General features: G+C 43.6%; 1 protein-coding gene and 1 pseudogene across 1 annotated transcript; one reads left to right on the top strand and one right to left on the bottom strand.

Annotated features, from left to right (window-relative positions):
• Positions 1 to 2,272: 2,272 nt before the first annotated feature.
• LOC123809935 lies at positions 2,273 to 8,909 on the bottom strand (annotated as a pseudogene).
• Positions 8,747 to 24,875, top strand: MTCH2 (mitochondrial carrier 2). Its single transcript, XM_045825539.1, has 13 exons — positions 8,747 to 8,997; positions 11,151 to 11,235; positions 11,389 to 11,495; positions 15,021 to 15,047; positions 15,241 to 15,303; positions 17,172 to 17,229; positions 17,498 to 17,549; positions 17,978 to 18,037; positions 19,187 to 19,280; positions 20,187 to 20,234; positions 20,928 to 20,995; positions 22,889 to 22,964; positions 24,666 to 24,875. The coding sequence occupies exons 1-13, from the start codon at positions 8,911 to 8,913 to the stop codon at positions 24,750 to 24,752; spliced, it is 912 nt and encodes a 303-aa protein (XP_045681495.1). The 5' UTR covers positions 8,747 to 8,910; the 3' UTR covers positions 24,753 to 24,875.
• The last annotated feature ends 12 nt before the right edge of the window (positions 24,876 to 24,887 follow it).

Genomic DNA, 24,887 nt, shown 5'->3' with positions numbered 1-24,887 from the left:
CCTCTGGGACATCTCCAAACTTACCAACATCTGAATCATAGGGGTACCAGAAGGACAAGAGGGAGAGCAAGAAACTGAAAACTTATTTGAAGAAATAATGAAAGAAAACTTCCATAATTTGGCAAAGGAAATAGACATACAAGTCCAGGAAGCACAGAGAGTCCCAAACAAGCTGAACTCAAAGAGGACCACACCAACACACATCATAATTAAAATGCCAAAGGTTAAAGATAAAGAGAGGATCTTTTTTTTTAATATTTTATTTATTTATTTTTAGAGAGGGAAAGGAGGGAGATAGAGAGAGAGAAACATCAATGTGTGGATGCTGGGGGTTATGGCCTGCAACCCAGGAATGTACCCTGGCTGGGAATCGAACCTGGGACACTTTGGTTCCCAGCCCGCGCTCAATCCACTGAGCTATGCCAGCCAGGGCCTAAGAGAGGATCTTAAAAGCAGCAAGAGAAAGGCAGAGAGTTGCCTACAAAGGAGTTCCCATAAGACTGTCAGCTGATTTCTCAAAAGAAACTTTATAGGCCAGAAGTATTCAAAGTGATGAATAGCAAGGACTTACAGCCAAGATGACTCTATCCAGCAAAGCTACCATTTAGAATGGAAGGGCAGATAAAGTGCTTCCCAGACAAGGTAAAGCTAAAGGAGTTCATCATCACCAAGCCCTTATGATATGAGATATTAAAGGGTTTTATTTAAGAAAAAGGACATCAAAACTATGAACATTAAAATGACAATAAAGTCACAACTATCAAAAACTGAGTCTAAAAAAAAAACAAAAATAAACTAAGCAAACTAGAGCAGGAACAGAATCATAGAAATAGACACCATTTGGAGGGTTATCAGTGGAGAGGGAGAGAATAGGGAAAATGGTACAGGGGTTTAGAAGGACAGTTGGGTAGGTACAGAATAGCAGGGGAGGTTAAGAACAGCACAGGCAATGGAGAAGCCAAAGAACTTACATGCACCACCCATGGACATGAACTAAGAGGGGGATCGCTAGAGAGAAGGGAATACCAAATGGAGGGGTGTAAAGGCGGAAAAACTGGAACAATTGTAATAACATAATCAATAAAATATACTTTAAAAAAGGAAATGATTAGGGGACAAACAGAAAGCCATCAATCCATCTGCGAGCCAGTTAAACTGTAATGAACCCTACATAATCTGGCAGAGAGTCCAAAGCATTTCCTCAATTTCATGAGCCTCTCCTGGGCCAGTGGCCAAGGTGGGGCAAGGCCATGAAGGACAAAATGCATATTCTTGAACAGGAAAATCCTTTCCATAACAAGCAAGCGTGGGTCCACAAATAGCCACCTTTGTAATCTCTAAGATGGAATAAGCCCAAGTTGCAGATGGGCCGCAGAAGCTTTTTCCTCTCCACAGTGAAAGGCAGGAGTGTCACTCACTCTCTGCTGCCACACGGTTTTCTGTCTCCTGGGCTGTGCGTGTGACTCGGACGCTGTCGGGTCGATCTGCTTAATGCTCTTCTTTCTAGCTTTCCTGCCTCCTGCACTAGAACTTCTGCTTTTATCTGCCAGCTGCCAGCCCTTTCATTTGCTCTCATTGGTTTTGTCCAACACTGGACTGATCTATATTTTGGTGGGGGAGAAATAAAAGAGTTAAAGTGTTGGCTAACCTCATAAATGAAAAAAAAGTATAAATATAAATGCATAAAATAAGCAATGACTACAAGGAAGTTAACCACAAACTCAGCATATGTAAAAAGAAACATGAGGCTCCTTCCCTCAGCTCCATGTAATTACATTTGAAAATCTGGATGCAATCAATAAGTTTCTACACAATGTCAATTATCAAGAGAGATGGAAAATCGAAACTAATTGCCTTAAAATAAATAGGGAAAGGTGTCAAAAAGCAAACCCCCCAAAGAGCACCAAGCCTTAGTTTCACAGGACTATTCTACCAAACTTTAAGAGATTAATTACAATGCTATTTAATTGTTTTAGAAGATTAAAAAAAAAGAAAAGCTTCTTTTTTCAAAAATCAATAATATTGATACCAAATCACAGGGCCAGCACAGAAAAAGAAGATAACAGACCACTCTCACAAGATTTATCTATTCATAAATACCGTGTAAACTGTTATAGAATCAAACCTAATAAAATTTTTAAAAGATAGCACACCTTAGACTACGCCAGGATTTCTCAATGGCTGCACTACTGCTGTGTCCAGATGTTGCCCAATGTCCCCTGGGGGACAGAATCACCCTCTTCTGTTTGATTTGGTTTGGTACCAAATTACTTTAACTGAAGGAACAGTACAAGTGAAGAACATAAGTGGATGTTTCGTACAAGTTATAGAAAAGGCCAAGGTCTACCTGTACCTCCAACACGCACACACTGCCTTGGCGACCAGGAAGTCGCCAAGTGGCAGCGGGAAGGCAGCCTGAGGCTAAGCCCTTGTCACTGTGTCCCAGCCTGTGCTTGTCAAAAAGACGCTCTGCCACATCAGACTCAGGGGCCCCCGACCTGTTCACGGTGGTCACGCGGTCACCCAGCTCTTTGAGGGCTTTCAGCAGCTCGTCCAGGTAGTGAGTGTCACTGAAGTCACACAAATGAGGGTCGTCTTTTTCAGGGGTCAGTTTGTGCAGTTTCAGCAGTGACTGATTCACACTTTTTTCCGAGTGGAATGCACACTCCATCGCGTTCAGCCCACTCTCCCAGCCATCACCGGCTGGTGTCTTGATATCCTGAAGGAAGATTCAGCCACCTCGTTGGTTCTGCAGCTTCTTCAGTTTCTCAGCGCATTCTCTCTTCTCATGAGACTGGTGAAGAAGACATTTGGCAAAGTTCTTCAAAGCCACATCATGGCGGTCAAAGTAGTAAGACATGGACAGGAAGGTGTAGGAAGCATAGAACTCCAGGTTGATCTGGCAGTTGATGGTGGCCTCCAAGTCTTGGTGGTAGTTCTGGCACACCTGCCAGGTGACATGGTTGTCATGATGGGGGGCTGAGGACAGGTGGCTGAGGACGGGCAGTTTCAAGGAGCTGGGGTGGTGGTGCAGCCCTTGGGGCAGTCTGAGGGCGCTGTGAGGAAGTGGCAGAAGGACGGGTCACTGGTTCCATCCAAGCACTGTTGAAGAAGGAAACCACGGTGACTGTTGGCGAAGACTGTCAAATCATCCCCGGCTGTGAACCACTGGCAAGGGACCCACTTCTGTCCAATAATTCACGAGACGTCTGCTAGGGGGAGGCAACTGGGGGAAGGTTTTCTTTCTCCAAAAAGAGAGCTATGGAAAAAGACCCCCTCTCCCTTCTTTCTTTGCCTATGTTAGTGTTTGGATATGAAGCCAAAAACTGCAGCAGCCACCTTGCTATCAGCCTAAAGATGAAAGGCAAGGTGGAAAGAATCCAGGTCTTCGATAACATCCTTGAGTCATGGACTCGTGCAATTCAGAAGACTCTGTGAACTCAGGTCTTCCTGTGATGCAAAATAAGGTACGCTACATTACTGAAGCCCGCGTGACTCACTTAAGGAAGAAAGTACCCTGCTGAGACCTGGTGAGTCCAAGGAACAGAGAGGAGAGTAAGAGAGACAGGGACGAGGTGTTGCCTGCCTGGGGAGGGAAGGGTCAGGCTGGAAGCAGGCACGTAGATGAGGGTGTTGGCAGGAAAGAAGCAAGATGGCACCTTTGCTGTCCAGTTTCTCCTGTCACAAGCCCAGGACTCACCTGCTGAAGTCACACAGGCCCAGAGATTTTCGCCTGCGTGGCACACTGGGGCTCCTCAGCCTCCCCGTTTTATCAGATGGGGAAACACAAGCCCGGAGAGGGGCATGAACCCAGGATCATAAAGCAAATAACAGCACACTTCTGGGTTTCTGGCACCCAGCCGAGCAACCTTCCCATTTGTATTGTCTGTTCCCTGTTTAAAACCGATAGGGCTCCCTCTGGCCTCACAGTCAAAACCTCCAGGACCTTCCTTTCTCACCTCTCCTACATCAATCCCAACCCATCCTGCTACACAAATTTTCTTCCTTTGAAGTCACCCTCCTATCTGCCCCCAGCACTGCTCTTGTGGCTTTCCCCAGCCAGGACCTAGCAACCAGATAAAGGCTCTCAAATAATATTTGTTGAATGAGAGAATGAATGAATGAATGAATTTTCTCTCCTTAAAATCGTAATTCAGTTCCTACTCCCTCTTTGAAGCCCACTGAGATCTAAATCTGCTCTCACAGATGTCTCCTTTCCTTGTGCATTGGGGATAAAATTCAGTCCTCAACAGCTTCCTGCATCTTAGTTTTCTGTCCCTAACTAGATTGTTCATTCTTCAGTATTCATGTATATAAAATTTAGCTCCCAGACCTAGGTTGAGAGTTCTATTTCTAGCTGTATTATAACTTGGTAGAGTCTCTAAGCCTCCTGAAGTTGTCTTCTCATCTTTACAAACAGAAACGATCCCTTGCCTGCCCATTCATCAGGTTGCTGAGAACGGCCTGCCCATTCATAAGGTTGTTGTATGTGAAGAAGCACTGGAAACTGAGGTGGTGTTATGACAGTAGGTGCAATAACTGTTGACTGATTAAAGAAGCAAAGAATCAACATTTATTGAAAACCTGCCAAATTTCAAGTAGAAATGAACTACTGTAGCACCATTGTAGTTAAGAAATACAGTGCTATTTTTACCCATCCAGTGATCATTAGCCTTTTTTCAAATATCAGCACCCCAACTTTTCTTTGGGGGAAATTGTGCCACTTTCCATCATGTACTTTGGGTGGGCTTCCAGTTTATGATGTAAGCTCCCTTGGGGCTCCAAGGGAGGCCATGTGGTCTATGCCTCAGTTAAGCTGCATGTCCCATCCCTCTGATCACAGTGAGTTCAGGAGCCTGTATACAATCCAGCCCAGACCCTCAGGATGTTTGTGGGGACCTTAGAGTTGAGGGTAGCTCCACTGTCTGGTCTCAGGACTGTGGGAGATGCAGGAGGACCCCCTGAGGAGTGATCCTATCTGAGAATAAAGCCTATAAAGAAGCAGGACTGCATAAACAAAACAACAAACAACAAGTGTTGGAGAGGTTGTGGAGAAAAGGGGACCCTAGTGCACTGGTGGTGGGACTTCAGACTGGTACAACTGCTATGGAAAGCAGTATGGAACTTCCTCAGAAAACTAAAAATGGATCTGCCTTTTGACCCTGCAATTCCACTGCTGGGACTCTATCCTAAGAACCCTAAAACACCAATTCAAAAGAACCTATGCATCCCAATGTTCATAGCAGCACAATTTACAATAGCTAGATGCTGGAAGCAACCAAGATGCCCATCAGTAAATGAATGGATCAAAAAACTATGGTACATTTACACAATGGAATTCTATGCAGCAGAAAGAAAGAAGGAGCTCCTACCCTTTGCAACAGTGTGGATGGAGCTGGAAAACATTATGCTAAGTGAAATAAGCCAGGCAGTGACAGACAAATACCATATGATCTCACCTTTAACAGGAACCTAAATAACAAAACAAAGAAACAAGCAAAATATAACCAAAGCCACTGAAATAGAGGACAGGCTGATGGTGACCAGAGGGGAGAGAAGAGGGAATTTAAGAGGACAGTGGGAAGGGTTCACAGGAACAAACTTAAAGGACACATGGTCATAAACTAAGGGGAGGGTGGTAATGGGAGGGAAGAAAGTAGGGTGGGAGGGGGGACTGGATTGGGAGTAAAAAGGAGAAAACTGTATTTGAACAATGATTAAAAAAAAGAAGCAGGACTGAGCAAAAAAGGGAAGCCTAGTCTATGTAACATCCATTAAAATCCTGGATGCAGCCATGCCTGAAGTCATCCACTTACATGAATCTGTAAATTCCCCCCCGCACCCAACCCCAAACAAATTTGAGTGGGATTTTATGTCACTTGCACACAAAAAGCCCTAATTAGGACAATAGTTGAGATTAACACAGCTTATTTTTTAATGTAGTTTATGGATTATGCTATTACAGTTGTCCCATTTTCCCCCCTTCACTCCCCTCCACCCTGCATACCCTCTCCCACCCACATTCCCCCCTTCAGTTCATGTCCATGTGTCATACTTGCAAGTTCTTTAACTTCTACATTTCCCATACTATTCTTCCCCTCCTCCTATTTTCTACCTACCATCTATGCTACTTATTCCCTGTACCTTTTCCCCCTCTCTCCTCCTCCCACTCCCTGTTGCTAACCCCCCATGTGATCTCCATTTCTGTGAGTCTGTTCCTATTATAGTTGTTGGCTTAGTTTGCTTGTTTTTGTTTTAGTTGTGGTTGTTAATAATTGTGAATTTGCTGTCATTTTACTGTACATGTTCTTTATCTTCTTTTTCTTAGATAAGTCCCTTTAACATTTCATATAATAAGGGCTTGGTGATGATGAACTCCCTTAACTTGACCTTATCTGAGAAACACTTTATCTGCTCTTCCATTCTAAATGAAAGCTTTGCTGGATAGAGCAATCTTGGATGTAGGTCCTTGCCTTTCATGACTTGGAATACTTCTTTCCAGCCCCTTCTTGCCTGAAAGTTTCTTTTGAGAAATCAGCTGACAGCCTGATGGGAACTCCTTTGTAGTTAACTGTCTCCTTTTCTCTTGCTGCTTTTCAGATTCTCCCTTTATCTTTAATCTTGGGTAATGTAATTATGATGTGCCTTGGTGTGTTCCTTCTTGAGTCCAACTTCTTTGGGACTCTCTGAGCTTTCTGGACTTCCTGGAAGTCTATTTCCTTTGCTAGATTAGGGAAGCTCTCTTTTATTGTTTGTTCAAGTAACTTTTCTACTTATTGCTCTTCCTCTTCCCCTGCTGGTACCCCTATAATTCAGATGTTGGAATGTTTAAAGATATCCTGGAGGTTCCTAAGCCTTTCCTCATTTTTTTGAATTCTTATTTCTTCATTCTTTTCTGTTTGATTGTTTCTTTCTTCCTTCTGGTCCACTCTATTGATTTGATTCCCAGTTTCCTTCCCATCACTATCAGTTCCCTGTACATTTTCCTTTATTTCACTTAACATAGCCTTCATTTTTTTCATCTAATTTGTGACCAAATTCAACCAATTCTGTGAGCATCCTGATCACCAGTGCTTTGAACTGTGCATCTGATAGGATGGCTATCTCTTCATCGCTTACTTGTATTTTTTCTGGAGCTTTGATCTGTTCTTTCATTTGGGCCATTTTTTTTTTTTGTCTTGACACGCCTGTTACGTAGTGAGGGGCGGAGCCTTAGGTGTTCCCCTGGGTGGGTCAGCCCAGTCGCTGTGCTGGAATGCTGTATATGGGGGAGGGGTCTGAGAGGGAACAGTGGCTCTTGCTCTGCTCTCTGCTGAATTTCAGTCACTTCCGCTACTTCCCCCAAGCAAACTGGGCCTCTCTGGTGCTGATTCCCAGGTGGGTGGGCTTGTGTACATTCTAGGACCCTGTGAGTCTCTCCAACAAACTCTTCTGTGAGGCTGGGAGTCTCTCCCAGCACCTCAACCCCCACAGGTGTTTTCAATCAGTGGTTTGAGGTTTTATTTCCCCACATTGGGACCCTGGGTTGCGCAGTCTGTCTCACTCCCAGTTTTGCCTGGTTTATCTGTGGACGAATGTCCGGTGACTACCCGGTTCCACAAGTCACCTTGCACACCAAGCCCCTGCACAATCTGTCGCCTCACTGGGTCTGCCCACTGCTGCCTTGCGCAACTGTGGGGTCCACCAGTCACTGATTCTTTTTTTGCCGCCACCTGGCTGCCCGACTCCACCCCTCCTGCTGGTCTGGGTGAATGTATCTACTTTCAACTCCTTGTTGGTCAGACTTCCATACAGTTCAGTTTTATGTCAGTACTGGTTGATATTTTGTTCCTAAATTTTTGTTGTCCTTATTTTGGTTGTGCAAGGAGGCACAGTGTGTCTACCTACAGCTCCATCTTGGCCAGAAGTCCCCAGACAGCTAATGTTTCTATTTTAATACAGTTTTTAAAAAATATTTTCCTGTACACAATTTTACTTAATGCTTAATAACCCTGAGATGTAGGTACTAGTGTTACTCTTTAATTTAGATACAAAACCTGAAAACAAAGGAATGCCTCCTGAATCATTCGAATAGAAGAAAAAGCCAGGATCTAAAGAGAGGTCTCCTCCTTACTTCATTCTCTGTGCCACGCTGGGTTGGGGGCTAAAGGGGGCAGAAGAATGCCTTTTCCTTTTCGCCTCTAATAGCCTATAGTCTGATGGGCACTAAAGTATTTGTTCATTCATGAGCACCAGTTATATGCCAGGCTGAATACACAACAATGAAAAAGGCTGTGTAGGTTCCTGAACTCAGAGCTTATATTCTAAAAGAGGAAACAGATATATTACAACATATGCTACAGAACGATATACTAGGAAATAAGAGATCAGAGAAGGCACTTCCAAGACGTTAACATTAATTGATTGCATGAATGATAGGAAACCCACTAATGGATATCAAAATTACATAGTTTTTGTTAGCCATTAGATTTTTTTATGGTTCTCACGCTGAATGCCCTTTGAACTTTATGTTGCTAATGCAAGGCGCAGAGGCGAGTCATAAGGAAGAATTCTTTCAATTATTCTTCTGACCTTGCCTTCGCTCTCAGGGTCACCCGCACCCCATGACCACGCCCGTTCTTCTTCCCGGCGCTTCCTGCCTGCGCAGGCGCAAGACAAACTGCCTTTCCTAGTGGAGGACGCGGATCCCACCACCAAACGCATGCGCCCCAGAACCCTACGCGGGCGCGCGAGCGCTTGCCGTTTCTCTAGGCGGCGCGGTGGGCGGGGACTGGGCGGAGAGGCGCCCGCCGGTGTGTGCGTGCGCGCGCGCCTCGGGCGGGCCGGAGGAGCTGGAGGTCCTGGCACGTGATCTGGGGCTGGCTAGGTCGCTCGGTGGTTCCGTCTGTCTGTCGGTCCGCGGGTGCCATCATGGCGGACGCGGCCAGTCAGGTACTCCTGGGCTCCGGTCTCACCATCTTGTCCCAGCCGCTCATGTACGTGAAGGTTCTCATCCAGGTATGAGTCTCCATTCCCTTCCCCGCCGGGCGCCCTCTGCGGTCGCCGCTCCAGCTCCTTGGCCTTCAGCCCCACGAGATGCTGCTCCTTTGCTACCCCGTCTTTTCCCGCAGGGGCAACTTCCACCGCCCGCCGCCCTCCCACTGCCTGCGGGCGCGCTCGAGCTCTCGCCCCTCCGCCAAGCGGCGAGGCCCGCTCCGTTCCCAGTAGCCAACTGTCGCCGAGCCCTGCCCGGTGGCGCCTCTGAACTTTGTTTTTTCTTCCCGGAGGTTAATCTTGGCCGGTCCTCACCCAGAGCTTCCCAAACCTACTCATTCGCCCCTCTGAAATTAGCATTCACCTGCTTCCCCGCCTCAAACTCAAGACACAAAATCTGTTGAAATTTGGAATTAGAGGGGAGCCAACATTTTATTAAGCATTATTTTTAGGGTTTTGGTTGTTTTTGTTTTTTTTTTTGCTAGTTACTGTTGCTATTCTGTCTGTTCCGAGATTTTAGCACCAGATACCCAGATAAACACAGGAGCTCTTTCAGAAGTGGTAATGAAGTGGTGGCCGAATCAAATTTCGGAAGGAGCCCCTGGGTGCCCTCAACAGCAGCAGCCCATGTGGCTCCTGACAGTGAAAATCACATCTGTCTGAGCTGAAAATCAGTTCAGCTGAGAGTTTTAGCTTGTTTAAGCATATATGTTAGTTTCTAATCTGCTATCAAACAATTCCTAAATGGAATTTTGTATTCACAGGCAAGTAGGCCAGGTTTTAGTGACAGACCATAGGTAGTATATGCAGTTGTCTTCGTGAAATTTCCCTGTGATGAGCAGGTCATTCATTTTTTAAACCTTTGTTGAGAGTTGACATAATTACATCATGCGTTGCGCCAAAGAAGGGAGCGGCTTCTAGAAGCCCTCCTGTCCACACAATCTACCTTTCTGTCAAAAATGTGCAACACACTAGGGAGGACCACATTTCTTATTCTTGAGGTGATGCTAATCCAAATTAAGTTATTTCAACCAAGAACAAAGACTTTGATTGAACTGAAAACTATACTGTGTTGCCTAAACCAGAATTGGCACATTTGTAGCTACATAGTATCTATGCGGGTAGCGTTTTGTAGTGAAGCTGCTATGAGCCCATTGCTAAGCACTTTACCAGAAGGTTCTCCAGTGGCAGTCAGAGCTCTTTATGTGTTGCCAAGTGTCTCAGGGGTTTTGGTGAAATTCCCAGATATACAGTTGTTTGGGGTTTTTAAAAAAGACTTTATTTATTTTTAGAGAGAGGGGAAGGGAGAGGAAAAGGGGGTGGGGGACAAACACCAGCATGTGGTTGCCTCTCGCATGCCCCCTACTTGGGGGCCTGGCCCACAACCCAGGCATGTGCCCTGACTGGGAATCAAACCAGCGGCCTTTTGGTTCACAGGCCAGCACTCAGTCCACTGAGCCACACCAGCCAGTGCTCAGATCTGCAGTTTTTTAAAACAGTTGTACGATGACACTTTCAGGGAGCTCAGTTGAGAGTTATTTAATTGAGCAGGTTAACAATCAGCAGCAGAGCCCAAACCATGTCCTACTGTGTTTTCATTCTCTCAAGTATCTCTTCAGTACTAAAAAGACTCAACTGTAGAAATAACATGATAATCATTAACCCTAAAATGCCCTTCATTAGATTGTTAATGACAGTCTGCTCTTTAACGGGGTCTTAGTTTATACTTATTTCCCAAGTGAATTTTCCAGCTACGTCTGCATTCGCCTTTGGAGTGTTTTATCTTACTAACCAAATATGAAGTTGATAGCTCAGCCTTCTCATTTTGTCCAGCTATATGAAATGTGCTAGATTTTCTTCAGAAAATATTGCCGAACCTCCTCAGTAAATAGTTGCCTTCCTAACACAAAGTTCCCTTATTCTGTTTTCACTTTGATGTTAGTCTGTCTCAGCTAAGTAGCTTACTTTCTAGAATTTGAACCAAAAGAAAACCCGTCTTATCAGTTGACAAAAGAAAAACTGACAAGGGTGATGCTTCATCATTGCCTTGGAAAACATACATAGCGTTTTAACTTGTGTTCAGTATTAACCCCGATTTTGTTCTTAATTCAAGACCTTGCAACCAAGGCATTCATGTGGATATTGTTTAGTAACAATATATTCTCTTGTTTTGAAAGGTGGGATATGAACCTCTTCCTCCAACAGTAGGACGAAATATTTTTGGGCGGCAAGTATGTCAGCTTCCTGGTCTCTTTTCTTATGGTAAGTGTCTTTGGTTTCTTTGGAATTGGGTGGCATTGGAGATCATGACAGGCAGGAGTTACTGAAAGAAAATATAGAGAAGACATGTTTTCTTGAAATATCTATGTTACCATTTTCTTCAACTAGAATTTCAACCTCCGACTTGTCTTTTAGCTCAATACATTGCCAACTGCGATGGGAAGCGTGGGTTGTTCACAGGCCTGACTCCAAGACTCTGCTCAGGAGTTCTGGGGACTGTGGTCCATGGCAAAGTTTTACAGGTAAGAAGAGCATCAGGTAATCCGCCCACAGATTTAGATTATCTTTTTTTCTTTTTTTTTTTGAGTTTCTTGAAGAAAACACATTTACGTAAACATGTTGTAAAGAGTTTATAGCATTACTCTAAGTATTTCTTTCAGTAGAAGTTGAAATATGTGCTTTCTACAGTAATACATACTGTTTTAACACAACTGTGGTAATGATGCACAGAAATGCCACATTTGCAGTAATTTTCATAGGAAATAACTCCTAAGAACAAGTTTGTGTTACAATTGCATGAACAGAAACTAACTCATTGAATTCCTTAAGTAGAAAGAAACTCTGAGGTACAAAATGCTGCAAAGTAGTCTTTTTTTTTTTTAATTTTCATGGGAAATAACTTTTTTTTTTTTTCAATCATTGTTCAAGTACAGTTTTTTCCCTTTTACTTCCAATCCATTCCCATCCACCCTTTTCTTTGTTTAAGATTTTGTGTTTAGAGAGAGGAAAAGGGAGTGAGAAAGAGGGAGAGAAACATTAATGTGTGGTTGCCTCTCCTGAGCCCCACCACCAGCGACCTGGCCTGCCACCCAGGAACGTGCTCTGACTGGAAATCAAACCAGCAACCCTTTGGTTTGCAGCCTGCACTCAATCTGTAGAGCTAAACCAGGCAGGGCTACATGATCTTTTATGCAGTTTGTTCTACTGATCACAAACAATTCCAAAGATACATTTATAACCATGGCCTTTCTTTATCTTGATAAACATTGACATGAAATACCTGGTCTTAATTCTTTCCTGGGAAGCAAGGAATTTGTACAAAACGAAGTAACTGATTTTGATATACACAATCTTCTTCCTCTGAACTAGTTCTGAGCAGACATTAAATACACTTATTTGATCTCCTGGACAGAAATTAGATACACTTAATTGATCTCCTTATAGCTTATTTTATTACTGTGAAAGGGAAGGAAGCTGATCGGAACCTTATTTCTTTCCAAAGTTATTTTCTTCTCCTTTCTAGAGTCAGCCTCTAGTAAAATGATTTCTGTTACAAGTGTATCTTTAACAACAACAAAAAGAACAAGATAAACATAAAGTCAGGATAGTGTTTATCTGTCGGGAGAGGGAGAGGAGGAGCCAGTGCATGGGGGTTCTGGGTAAAGAAAATTATTTTACCTGACCTGGATCATGAGTATGTGATATTTGCCTTTTTATTCTTTATTGCATTGTGCACTTGTATTTTGTATGCTGTTTCCATACCTGTGTTGTATTTGCATAAATTTGAAAGGTTTTTTTTGAAGATTTTATTTATTTTTAGAGGGGAAGGGAGGAAGAAAGAAAGAGAAACATCAAATCAGTTGGTTGCCTCTCACACGCCCCCAACTAGGGGCCTGGCCCACAACCCAGATGTGTGCTCTGACCGGATATCGAACCAGTGACCTTTTGGTTCACAAGCCAGTGCTCTGTCCACTGAGCTACACCAGCCAGGGCTGAGAGTTGTGGGTTTTTTTAAGCCTCACTAAAGTATACATGTACTGCAGGGTAGTGGTTACTTTTGGGAAAGGGAGGTGAGGGTGGAATTTAGCTATATTTGTGGCATTTTATTTTAAAAAGGCAAGAGATCTTAAGCAAAAAGGGCAAAATGTTAACATCAGTTTAACCTTGGTGGTAGATATGTAAGTGAATGATTTTGTTAATTTTTCTGTATGTTTGAGGTATTTCATAATGTTTTTAAAAACATCAAAGTTGCATTTCCTTTTTTAGAGATGCTTTTGTTTTACCAGCTTCTTTTAACTTCAAATGCTAAAACATGACTTTGTAGTGGTTTTTCAGTTGCACCAATTACAATGTAGGTCATACAGCATTGCCTTTTGCTCTATTTATAAAGGTGTTATGAATACAAATTCTGTACCATGTAGAACAGTCCATGGGAATGTTGTTCAGCATGAGTGTGGTTGAGAATACAAAACTGATGGGTTTTTTTCGTGCATTGTTGTCTCCTGGCAGCAAGGGTGTTATCTTCTGTGTTATAAATCAGAAATGTGTATGCCAACCAAATCTATATAATACTTTCAACCTGAGTAATATATCAGATGTGCTAAATTTCAAATGCTTACTGACTACTTATTCAATTAGTACTCAACACGATCTCCCTGTACTTTTTTAGGCTTTAACATTTGCCCCAATTCTAATGTTTCATCATCTGATGAGCAAATCATTATCTTGTTAAATAGTTGCATGATCTACGTGGCTTAGATTCATAAGTGCTTTTTAGCCTTCATGGGTGTGAACTGGAGAGGTTATCAGTTAGTTCCTCACACGGAAACTGTTGCACCCTTCAGTTATTTTCTTTTCTTCTTTTTTTATAATTTTGGACAGTTTCCATTGCTGTCTTTTTTTTTTCTTTCAAGACTTTATGTATTTATTTTTAGAGAGGAGAAGGGAGAGAGAAAGAAAAAGAAAAACATCAATGTGTGGTTGCTTCTCACGCACCCCCCTGTTGGGAACCTGGCCCACAACCCAGGCATGTGCCCTGACTGGGAATCGAACCACAACCCTTTGGTTTGCAGCCTAAGCTCAATCCACTGAGCTACACCAGCCAGGGCTCTTTTCTGTTTTTTGTTTTTTAAGATTTTATTTATTTTTAGAGAGGAGGAAAGAGATGGAGGAAGAGAGAGAGAAACATCAGTCGGTTGCCTCTTGTTATGTACCCACACTGGGGACCAAACCTGCAACTCAGGCCTGTGCCCTGAGCCTGATTCCCTGACCGGAAATCAAACCGGCAGCCTTTGGCTTTGAGGAGCGAAGCCCAATCAACTGAGCCACACTGGTCAGGGCTCTTCCCCTGGGCTTTAAATACATAATTCTTTTTACAAAAGAAAGTGATTCTATTTTTTAAATATGGTGTCACTAGGAACTTCATTGTCTGATTCTTTCATTTCACCTAGCCTCTCTATTATTCTGAAATACCCAACAAATAACATTTCCCCTTTCAGTATAGCCTGTGCTCCAGTGGTATTCATGTTCTCTTCTCTGATACAGGGAAAAAAATCTCTGACTTGTTTTGGAAATAGATACAAAAGACAAAGTGGGGCGATCCCGGCTACTCAGACCTAGCACGGATTCTCTGTTCTTTTGTGCAGTGAAGAAAAGAATCTCGCCCTGATTTGGTGTTGGTCCTGCTTTTTCCATAAAAAAGCCGTGAGGTTTTTTCCATCACCTTAGTCCTAGGCTATGTTTTTACTGATTGTCTTCTATTAAATGTCTGTTTAATAGGGGGCATTCTTGGATATTTGTTTTCCTTTTTCTTGTAGATGAGAGTTCTTGTGAGCATTTGCTCATTCCTTCAGCTGGCCAGGATGTTAAACTTAACAACAAAATTGTCTTAGAGATACTTACAATTAACTAATTAGAAGATAATTGGAGATTTACAGCAAAAATAAAATCAATCAGCTTTTAGCAACAGAGTTTTTATTTTATGTCTTCTCTCAGTGACACTGTGATAGCCCTAATCATCCCTTCTTTTCCTTTCTCTTCCTTTGCAGCATTACCAGGACAATGAAAAGGTTGAGGTAGGTCGGAGCTGATTTGCATGCATGGGCCCCTTTCCCTAGCAGGTTGCTGCTCTTGCCCTTTTTAGGAGAAGGGACAGGCAGGCAGTGTCCCTTTCGCCTCAGTGAGTGTTGACATACAGGGTGGGCTCCTGTTTGAACAGTTCTATTTAAAATCATCAAGATATCTTATCTTCTTTTATTTGATTTCCAGGAGTTAGGTCCTGGAAATGTACAGAAAGACGTCTCATCTTCCTTCGACCGAGTTATCAAGGAGGTAAGAGATGCTCTGTCCCGTGCCGTTCTCCTAAATCAGAGGGCATGCAGTGTGGCGGTGGTGGACTCGGGATCGTTGATCCTGTATGTGCAACTCCTGTTCCAAATGAAATTAAACCTTCAATGTAACTGGGGCTTTTCTGTATGTATAACATTAAAAAGAGTGGAAAAGCTTTGCTTGCTATTCAGAATAGGTACATTTCAAGAAAACTAATTTACCCCACTTACTTCATTGCTTTTTTATAGATTTTATTTATTTATTTATTTTTAAGAGAGGGAAGGGAGGGCAAACGAGAGGGAGAGGAACATCCATTGGTTGCCTCTTGTACGCACGCGCCATCTTCCAGAGTCCAAAGCCACAACCCCAGGCACTTGCCGTGACCGGGAATCAAACTGGCAACCTTTAGCTTTGTCAGACGACACCCAGCCAGCTCAGCCCCACCAGTCAGGGCTCGTTTGATCTTTAAAATGGAAGCGGTTTCCACGGAAAGTCTGCTGGTGGAGTTGAAATCCTCTGATACAGAAGTCTTACTGTAGTGGCCAGACCCTTTGTGTTTGGGTATTATGTACCCAGAAGTGCTTTTAGGACATTATTCTGGCTTTGGAATATTCCTCATTACCCATTTCTCACTCCTGTATGCTGCCATTGGAGTTCGTTTCGTTCCTGATGCTCACTTAAGTACTACTTACTTATTTATCATTCCTGATACTTAAAAGCCATTGATAGCTTTTAGAACTCCTCTTTTATTTCTTAGTCTTTACCTCGTCTAATTGTCTTTAGTAACTTCACAATTTTCTAGCAAATGCTGTCATCTAAAATATATATTCCAAAATAAACCTTACTAAGATGAATCAACTCAATTTTCTATAAATTTTTATGAAGTGAATTTATTTAAAAGTAAATGTATTAATAGACATTTTGTATTTTTTCTTTAGATTTTATTTATTTATTTATTTATTTATTTATTTATTTTTAGGCAGAGGGGAAGGGTCAGGGAAAGAGGGGAAGAGAAATATCAATGTGTGGTTGCCTCTTGCATGCCCTCTACCAGAGACCTGGCCCACAACCCAGGCACGTGTCCTGGCTGGAATCAAACCAGTGACCCCTTGGTCTGCAGGCCGGCACTCGGTCCACTGAACCACACCAGCCAGGGCTGTTTTCTCAACTTGAGTTAGCCCATCCTGTACCATAGGAAGTTTTCAGAATGACTGCTGGCAGAGGAGTGAGGAATGTCTTAACCAAGTGATTGAAGATAGTGTTTAAATGCAAAAAAGAATGATAGACCTGCTCTGTTTATAACTACCTCCAAGTATTGTAATTTAACTTTCTTTACGACCTTTTTGTGGAGTCCTGTAAAGACAAGGATGAATACAGCAGCTCTGAGATGACTGCAGGGCTATAGGGTTGTGTTCAAAACACAAGTCGAAGGCCTGTCCTCACAGAGGTGTCAGGGCAGATTCCAGTGAGCCTGACGTTTGTCCAGCACTGGTGTCAGAGTCTCTGAGGTCCCTCACAACTCAAGAGCCACTTCATAATCTGACTCCAGGCCTCACGGTTTTATTCCAGCTCAGTGACGATTTGCTGGTGACCCTCCCTGTTTCTTTGTATTAGTTTTTCTTACCTATAAAATTGAGAAGATAACAGAAATATTTGCAGAGAAATTTTGAGAAGTAGCTGTGACAGCAGTGAAACCCATGAGTGAAAGCGGTGATGGAATATCATGCAGTCAAGCTACTTCCCCTTCCCGACTCCAGGGCGGGGTGCTGTGCCGCTCACTCCCGTATTCCACGGTACCCATCCCCGCACTTCTCACGGGGACTTGGGCGTCGTGTATTTAGATCTCAGAAGTGTGTGTTGATTGTTTCTAGACAACACGAGAGATGATGGCTCGTTCCGCTGCTACCCTCATCACACATCCCTTCCACGGTACGTGAGCAGTCGACACCCGAAATGGGATTTCTTACCATCCTTGTATCACACGGCCTCTCCCGGCAGCTTGGGTGGTTGACGTGGGGGTTCCGTAAAGGGCCCTGCCTGCGTGTTTTTTGTTTGCTTGCATGTTTTGGCTTTTATCCAATTTATCCACATAGCAAAGTGTCTTTTGAGGTAGAAAAAAACCTTTTTATTTATTTTTTTAGGTCTATCAAAATTCATCTCGTATAGTTTTAAAAATTCTTCTCTCTGTGTTCTGTAGTGATCACTCTGAGATCCATGGTACAATTCATTGGCAGAGAATCCAAGTACTGGTAAGTGTTTCTGTTTTCAAGTATTCAAGATCCATTGAAGCCAAAGTATTAAAATAATTGTGCTTTATGTTGTTATGTTACTTTAGAGTTTACAGAACAAATTCATGTATCTTATATCATTTGATCTGCACAAAAACCAGTAAATAGAAGAAGGTAACCTAGACAGGTTTAGGAACCTGCCTGGGATCTCAAAATAAGTTACAGAGCCACTGAAGCCGAAATTCACACTGACTTCATGTGATTACACCCGTTAGGTGGTAATATCTCCCTTTCCGTGTCCAGATTCAACTGTCTTTGCAGAGTAAGGGTGGTAGAAGGGGGGGTAGGGGGGATATAGATTTGACCTTGTCGAAAGTGATAATTGAACATTTTCTAAAAATAGCTTCAAAATAATCCATGTATTTTACCTTTCCTTCCTCTGTACCTAGTGGACTTTGTGACTCCATAGTAACCATCTATCGGGAAGAGGGCATGCTAGGATTTTTTGCGTGAGTAAATTGCAATTTGTGGGTGTGATTGTTGTAAGTGGAGAGCTTTAATGAAAATAAGGACATGACTCGTTATTTAATCCTTGAGGAAAATGTACTTCTGGGTTTACTTCATGTTAAGCTCTATTTAGACCCAGCTGGCTTAGATCCCAGACTTTTGCTTCTGGTTATCTAAAACATTTGAAATGAGAGTTTTGTTTGTTTTTTTAACAAATGAATTCATTCCAAGTTTCTACCCTTACAGTAAGTTTCCAATATGTACTGTTGATACAATAAGGAAAATTAATTTTTGAAAAAGGGGGAAATCATCTAACATGTAGCTTCCTTATCCTGAGGGAATACGTTTTTGCAAGGCTGTATAAACTCCCTGGGATTTATTTTGGAAGAACTTAAGGCTGCTACCTTTGGGTTTTTTAAATAATAATAAAAACTTCATTATTAAGTAAATGATCCTTTTTAATTTTAAGAGTGTTTCTACATAACTGATTTTATTTGTGCATCATAAATACTCTGGAAGATGGGCAGAACAGCCACTTACTGTTGTCATTTTAGAGATTAAAAAATATGGATGCTCTGGGAAGTTCATTTGCTGCTGGTCATAGAGCCGATGAGTGACAGAAGTGAATTTGATCCCTGGTCTTCTGTCTGTGGGGTGATGCCTACCCTACTTCTCCATGCTGCCTCACCCAGATCTCCGCGACTCCCGAAATGGGTTTTTATGTCCCTCACCTGTATCAGGGTTTGGGCCGTTCTCATTCATTCTGCAGTTTTTCTCATCTTTGCCCTGCCAAGTTTGAATATCAAATACAGTTTAGTAAAAACCATACTTAAGCCTCTTCTCCAAAGTGGGCAGATCTTGGGCCTCCCTGTTTATGGTTATTAATAGTAAGGTGAGCCATTGGCCATAGCTTAGCAGTATAGCTGACCTGCATTTTAAAAAAGGAATGAAATCATTAGAGATAAGCCTCAAGTACAGTTGTATCAACTAGAACAAACTAGTTATGAGGGCTGGCTTCTGGTATTCGATGTCTTTTCAGTGTTCTGGAATGTTTTGAAAGCTCTAATTCTTTGGGAAGTGCTTGTATGGAGTGGATTAACTTTTCACTGATCACATTTCTTCATTCTTATTTTTATTGTTTCTTCATGTAGGGGTCTTATTCCTCGCCTCCTAGGTGACATCATTTCTTTGTGGCTCTGTAACTCACTGGCCTACCTCGTCAATACCTATGCGCTGGACAGCGGGGTAGGTTTGGGGCCTGGGCGAGGCGTGCAGCTGCCGACTCAGCAGCTCGGTTAGCTTTAAAGTAAGGTGGCAGTTCGTTGTGCACCAGGCTCATCACTACAGAGCTGAACATCAATCAGGGTTTCAAAGACTGATGGGACAGCCTGTACTATCTACCGTAAAGAGTCTACCTAAAGAGTCCTAGGGTGTAGCATGGTAAGGCCAGGAGAGCTGTGCCTGTCTCTGTGCTGCAAGGAGGTCACCTCTTTATCAGTGCCTAACTCGAGAGGATACCAGGAAGCAAGACAGTTGTACCGTGCATTCAGGGTGTTTCGTCTCATCTGAAGTGTTAAGGGGACCCCTCTGTTGGGCTTTCTAGGAACCTCGGTCTGGGAGGTTTGGCAAATCAGCCTTTCCTAAAAGTAATGTTTCCCCTGCCTCAGCAGTTGTGGGCCTCTTTGAGCACAGGCAGCCCCACCGCATGGTGGAAGATAGAACACACCCAGGAGCAGGACTGACTCCGGGCTGTAAGCTTCTTGAGTACGTGGCCGGGGTGCAGGGAGGCAGTGACTCGTCCCTCGGGTGGACTGTCAGTGTGGTTTCTGGGGGTGGGATTTCCAGGACATGGGACAAGGTTGCCGATCTCCTTCTCTTCTGAAATCCTGACGCCGTTACATTTGCTCCTAAGCCATTTAAAAATTCATTCACCGTGGATTTGCTCGTGTTGCATCGGGTGGATCATTTGGACCACTGCCTGTTTGTGCGCACAATCAGTATTTCATGTGTTCACCCTCAAAGTTAAATCTCAAGGTGTCAGAGAACTAATAATTTAGAAATAGAATACATGGATGTGTTTGGGGACAGTTAACTGTTACTATCAGCTTACTGTTTTCACTCATTCTAATACAGGCTGTCTTCCTGTTCTAGGTGTCCACCATGAATGAAATGAAAAGTTATTCCCAAGCTGTCACAGGAGTAAGTTTTTTAAAAAATTTTTTGACCATCTAGGAATTGTTTTGTTTGCTTTTGTTCTAAATTTGGCCTGCATCATCACTGCTTTAAGCACCCAGGTGTTTCGCAGGAAACTCAGATTTGTTGCTGTTTGTCAGAGGTGCGAGTCACACAGAGTCTGTGGGACACAGCGGCGGTGATAAAGGGCCCAGTGCTGCGGCGGGTGGCGTTCGGGGGCTTGCGGGCCTCTCTCAGCGGAGCGCTGCGCCTGGTTCTCGGGCCTGCCTCCCCCTGCGGCCCACGGGCCTGCCGCCGAGAACCTCACGCTCTCTAGGCACAGGGGCACTCTGGCACTTGACCTTGGAAGGCGTTTCCATTGTCTTTGGAAGGGTGCTTATGTTTTCTTACCTTTCTTCAGGGCTGTTTTGAAATTATATTTAGTTATATTGCTTTTTCTCTCAAATATTGTAGTTCAGTTTTATTTGAGGACTCAATCACAGAATACAAGAAGTCTTCTGGCCTTTAGTTAACATGTGAGCTGTAGTGGCATATTAAGAGAAGGAAGCATTTCCAGGCTCAAAAATGTATGTAGTCTTTCCTGGGATTCTGAGAAAGCAAAGCCAGTGTCAAAGCACTGGGCTGGAAGGGAGAAGGACGAATAGAATAAAGAAGGCTGGAATGGCCTAATAACTTAGCTGCCTTTTTACTGTTTTACAGTTTTTTGCCAGCATGTTGACCTATCCCTTTGTGCTCGTCTCCAATCTCATGGCTGTCAACAACTGTGGGTAAGTGCTTTGCGTTTCTCAGCCTGGTGGCGGCTGCCTGCATGCCTGGCAGTCAAGGCAGTCCTGGTAGAAACGTGGGGGACGAAAGTACAGTTGATGCTGTTGCTAGATTTCCTCTTTTTTCTCTGTATGCCTCAGGGGCCAGCAGTGGCATTAATTTATGTCATAAGCAGCCACCTCATTTCTTTCTCTTTTTTTAAATATTTACTTCAGAGAGAGGAGAAGGGAGGGATACAAAGAGGGAGAAAAACATGAGCATTCAAGAGATACATGTGATCAGTTGCTTCTCGTGAGCCCCCCACTGGGGACCTGGCCTACAACCCAGGTCTGTGCCCTGACTGGGAATGGAACCGTCAGCCCTTCACTTCACAGGCCAGAGCTCATTCCACTGAGCTACACCAGGCAGAGCTCATTTCGTTTTTTGGGTTTTTTAAAAGACTTTATCTATTTATTTTTAGGGGGCGGGGGGAGAGAGAAAGAGAGGGAGAGAAACATCAATGTGTGGTTGCCTCTTGCATTCCCCCCATTGAGGACCTGGCCCGAAGTACAGGCACGTGCCCTCACTAGGAATTGAACCAGCAACCTGTTGGTTCACAGGCGAGCACTCAATCCACTGAGCCACCCCAGCCAGGGGTCATATCATTTTTTGGAGTAGGGAAAGACATGAATAATATTTGTCAAGTACTTATACACACTTTCCAATATAGGTCCCATTCTGAAAAGGGCAGGATAATTATCAAATTATCCTATTTTCACATTTTTCCTTTATTTTAAATCTCTTTCCTCTTTTTCTTGAAAGTTATAAAAGAGTCCTGGCCAGGGAGTTCAGTTGGTTAGAGTGTTATCACGATATGCAGAGATTGCAGGTTTGATCTCTGGTCAGGGCACATACAGGCATCAACCAATGAATGCATAAATGAGTGGAACAGCAAATCAGTGTCTGTCTGTGTCTCTCTCTGTCTCTTCCTCCCTCCCTCCCCCCTTCCCCTCCCTATCGCCTTCCCCTCTCTCTCTCTGAAAACAATGGAATAAAAAGTTACAAAAGGTATTTTCAGGGATTGAACAACAGCCTGCACCTGTTTTTCCTAGAGGGTTCATAGAGAAAGTTTTAAAGAAAGGAAAACAGGAAATTGGTCCATGGAAAGTTTCTTAATCTACCCCTGTATTGGGCAGGAAGGGTGGGTGGAGGTGTGATGATGGACCCCACTGAGTTCCAGCCGCTAGATGCCAAGTGGCCATTTGGACTTGGAGAGGCTTCGCCCCTCGATTGGGTTCAGGAGAACTCCGTTCCCGTGCGGTCCCTGCTGCAGCACGCCCTCAGACCCGCGGGCCGCTGTGTCCGAACACGACACCAAATGGGAAGCGGGGTGGGGCTCCGAGCGCAGCTGTCGTGTTCCACACCATGCTGCACGCTGTCTGTTTTGTGAGTTGTAGAGCAGCTGCCGTGTTTTAGCCCGGAGCATACTTGGAGGATGAGCTAACCGCACTATGATTTCTGACAGTTTTTGGAGAGCAAGTGATTATACCTGAGTAAGAGCAAGTAGTCACCACTCTTTCTATCCAATTGTTACATTTAGGTTCTTTTAAACACCACGTCATTTTTAAATCCCTTTTTCCTAGTCTTCAGTCATTTAAGTGCTGTGTTCTAGAATTTCATGTGTCCACAAATTAAAAACCTAGGCATTTTAGAAAATATGTAACTGATTGAAGTTTTTGTTTATTCGTTAATTCAAAATCTAAAATATAAGGAAGGGAAGTTTGTTAGAACTAGATTGCCTCTTGGGGAAACGTCTAGGCAGGAGAACATTTTGACAGAGATTTACTGACCTCTTGAGAACATGCTTTGTACATATCGACTTGACTGGCTCTGGCTCGCCTTCTGTTCTGTTTCAGGCTTGCTGGTGGATGCCCTCCTTACTCCCCAGTATATAATTCTTGGATAGATTGCTGGTGCACGCTGCAAAAAGAGGTACTTCTGTCATTGTCTCTCCTGCTTTTGCCCCTCCCCCAAACATACTCTTTTGTTATTGTTGGTTTTCTCAAAAAATGTCACTGGAATCCAAGGTTAATTCTGTAGCTTAGCTTTTAGCTACCAGTCGCAGTGCCCTTCACAGTGTCCTGTGTGTCGCTCTGGCACAGAGGTGCAATGCTGCTTAGAAACCATCAGGAGGGTAATGCAGAAGTAGGGTCCCCAGATGTGATCCAGAAGCCGATGAGTGATCACGTCCAAATCACAGCAGGTCTGGGTAGATAGTTATCCTGGGTGTTCAAAGGATGGCCTTGGTTTCAGATTTTTGTTTCTCAGCCTCACCGTTTGGTAACTTCTCAGACTCTCCTTATATATTCAAGTGCTCTCCTACAGTGTAGTAGAGCAGAACCGGAGAGATAAGTTGTTTATTTATATTATTTTTTCACAATGATGTTGTTGGAGCTGGTCTCTTCTAGAGTCTTGTCAGTGCATGATTTTGTTCCAACTCTAGTTTATTGTTTCCTATTGCTGTGAGATATAAGCATTATTGGGAGACAAAACAATGGCTGTGTGCTAAACTTAACACAGGATTGCTTAAGCTGTTTGTGAGTGGGAAGCACTTTTCGTAGGACTGCAGAACAAAGTGTGCGAGAAGCCCTTTGTTGCAGTACCTTGTAGCACTAGTGATACACATGAGAAAGGCCCTTGTCCGCAGAGCTGGGGCTTCCCCAGCCTGAAGTCAAATGAAAAGGCCTAAGTGCATCTGCGGTTGCTTTGGCTCAGTGCGCATGCCCAGCAAGCCCCTCTGAATCCACGCTAGAACTCTTGCATGATTTTTGTACAGACCTACCGAACATGAACACTCTGGGTTTCATTCCGAGTTTTACACTCTCCTACTGTTACCCCAGTTTAAAAGGAAAGGTATCCCTTCTTTCCCTGCCTTCTAACCAACCCCCTTCTATAGTAAGAAAGCAGATAGAAAATGTATTAGGGTATGAGACATCTTACCTAGGAAACAGTTGGTCCTGTAAGTGCTTAAGGCAACAGCAGATCTTGGCTGGAAATTTACTGCATCTCAGGCACCATGCTAAGAGCTTTCCACCTGTCAGCTCGTGATTGTCAAAATGACCATAGGAGGTGGGTACCATTTTTTATTATCCCACTTCGCACGTGAAGACACGGGCTTTGGACAGTTAAATGACACCAGTTACGTGACTCAAGGTTGCACAGCCTGTGTTTGGAAGAGCGGGGTCTGCGTGAAGGCACTCTGACTGCAGCCTCCCCGGTTGTGCTCACGTGACTTGAGCTGTAAGAGTTTATAGGTACTCCCTAAACACCATTGCAGGCCATTGCATTAAAAATGAGTAAAAGCTGACCCTTACTGAATGTTAGGACTGTTCTCAGCACTTGATATGTATTGACTCATTTGATAGCCCAGCTAGCGAGTGGCAGAGCCGGAATCCAAACTGGGAGTAACCGCTAAGTGAGAAAGGAACTTTTGCCTTACACCCATGTGGTTGTAGTTCCTTGGACAGAAGCTCAGCGCGAGTCAGAGGGTGCAAATGGCTGCTCTGCGGTGCTCGCCCCGAGTTTGTCCTGCTCTCTAGTCATGTCCCCAGAAGCGTCCAGCGGGACCCCCGCTGGTTTGGACGGGGTGAGCTCATTTCACACTAGACTTTACTTGTATTTTTTTTTTTCCAGGGAAATATGAGCCGAGGAAATAGCTTGTTTTTCCGGAAGGTCCCCTTTGGGAAGACTTATTGTTGTGACCTGAGAATGTTAATTTGAAGATGTGGGACAGGGACAGTGACATTTCTATAGTCCCAGATGCACAGAATTATGGGAGAGAACGTTGATTTCTATACAGTGTGGCGCGCTTTTTAAATAATCATTTAATCTTGGGAAAATGGAGGTGTTTGGTGT

Source organism: Phyllostomus hastatus, unplaced genomic scaffold (genome assembly GCF_019186645.2).
Source record: "Phyllostomus hastatus isolate PE091 unplaced genomic scaffold, TTU_PhHast_1.1 phas_scaffold_585, whole genome shotgun sequence".
NCBI lineage: Eukaryota > Metazoa > Chordata > Mammalia > Chiroptera > Phyllostomidae > Phyllostomus > Phyllostomus hastatus.
This window is presented reverse-complemented; position numbering and strand designations above follow the sequence as displayed.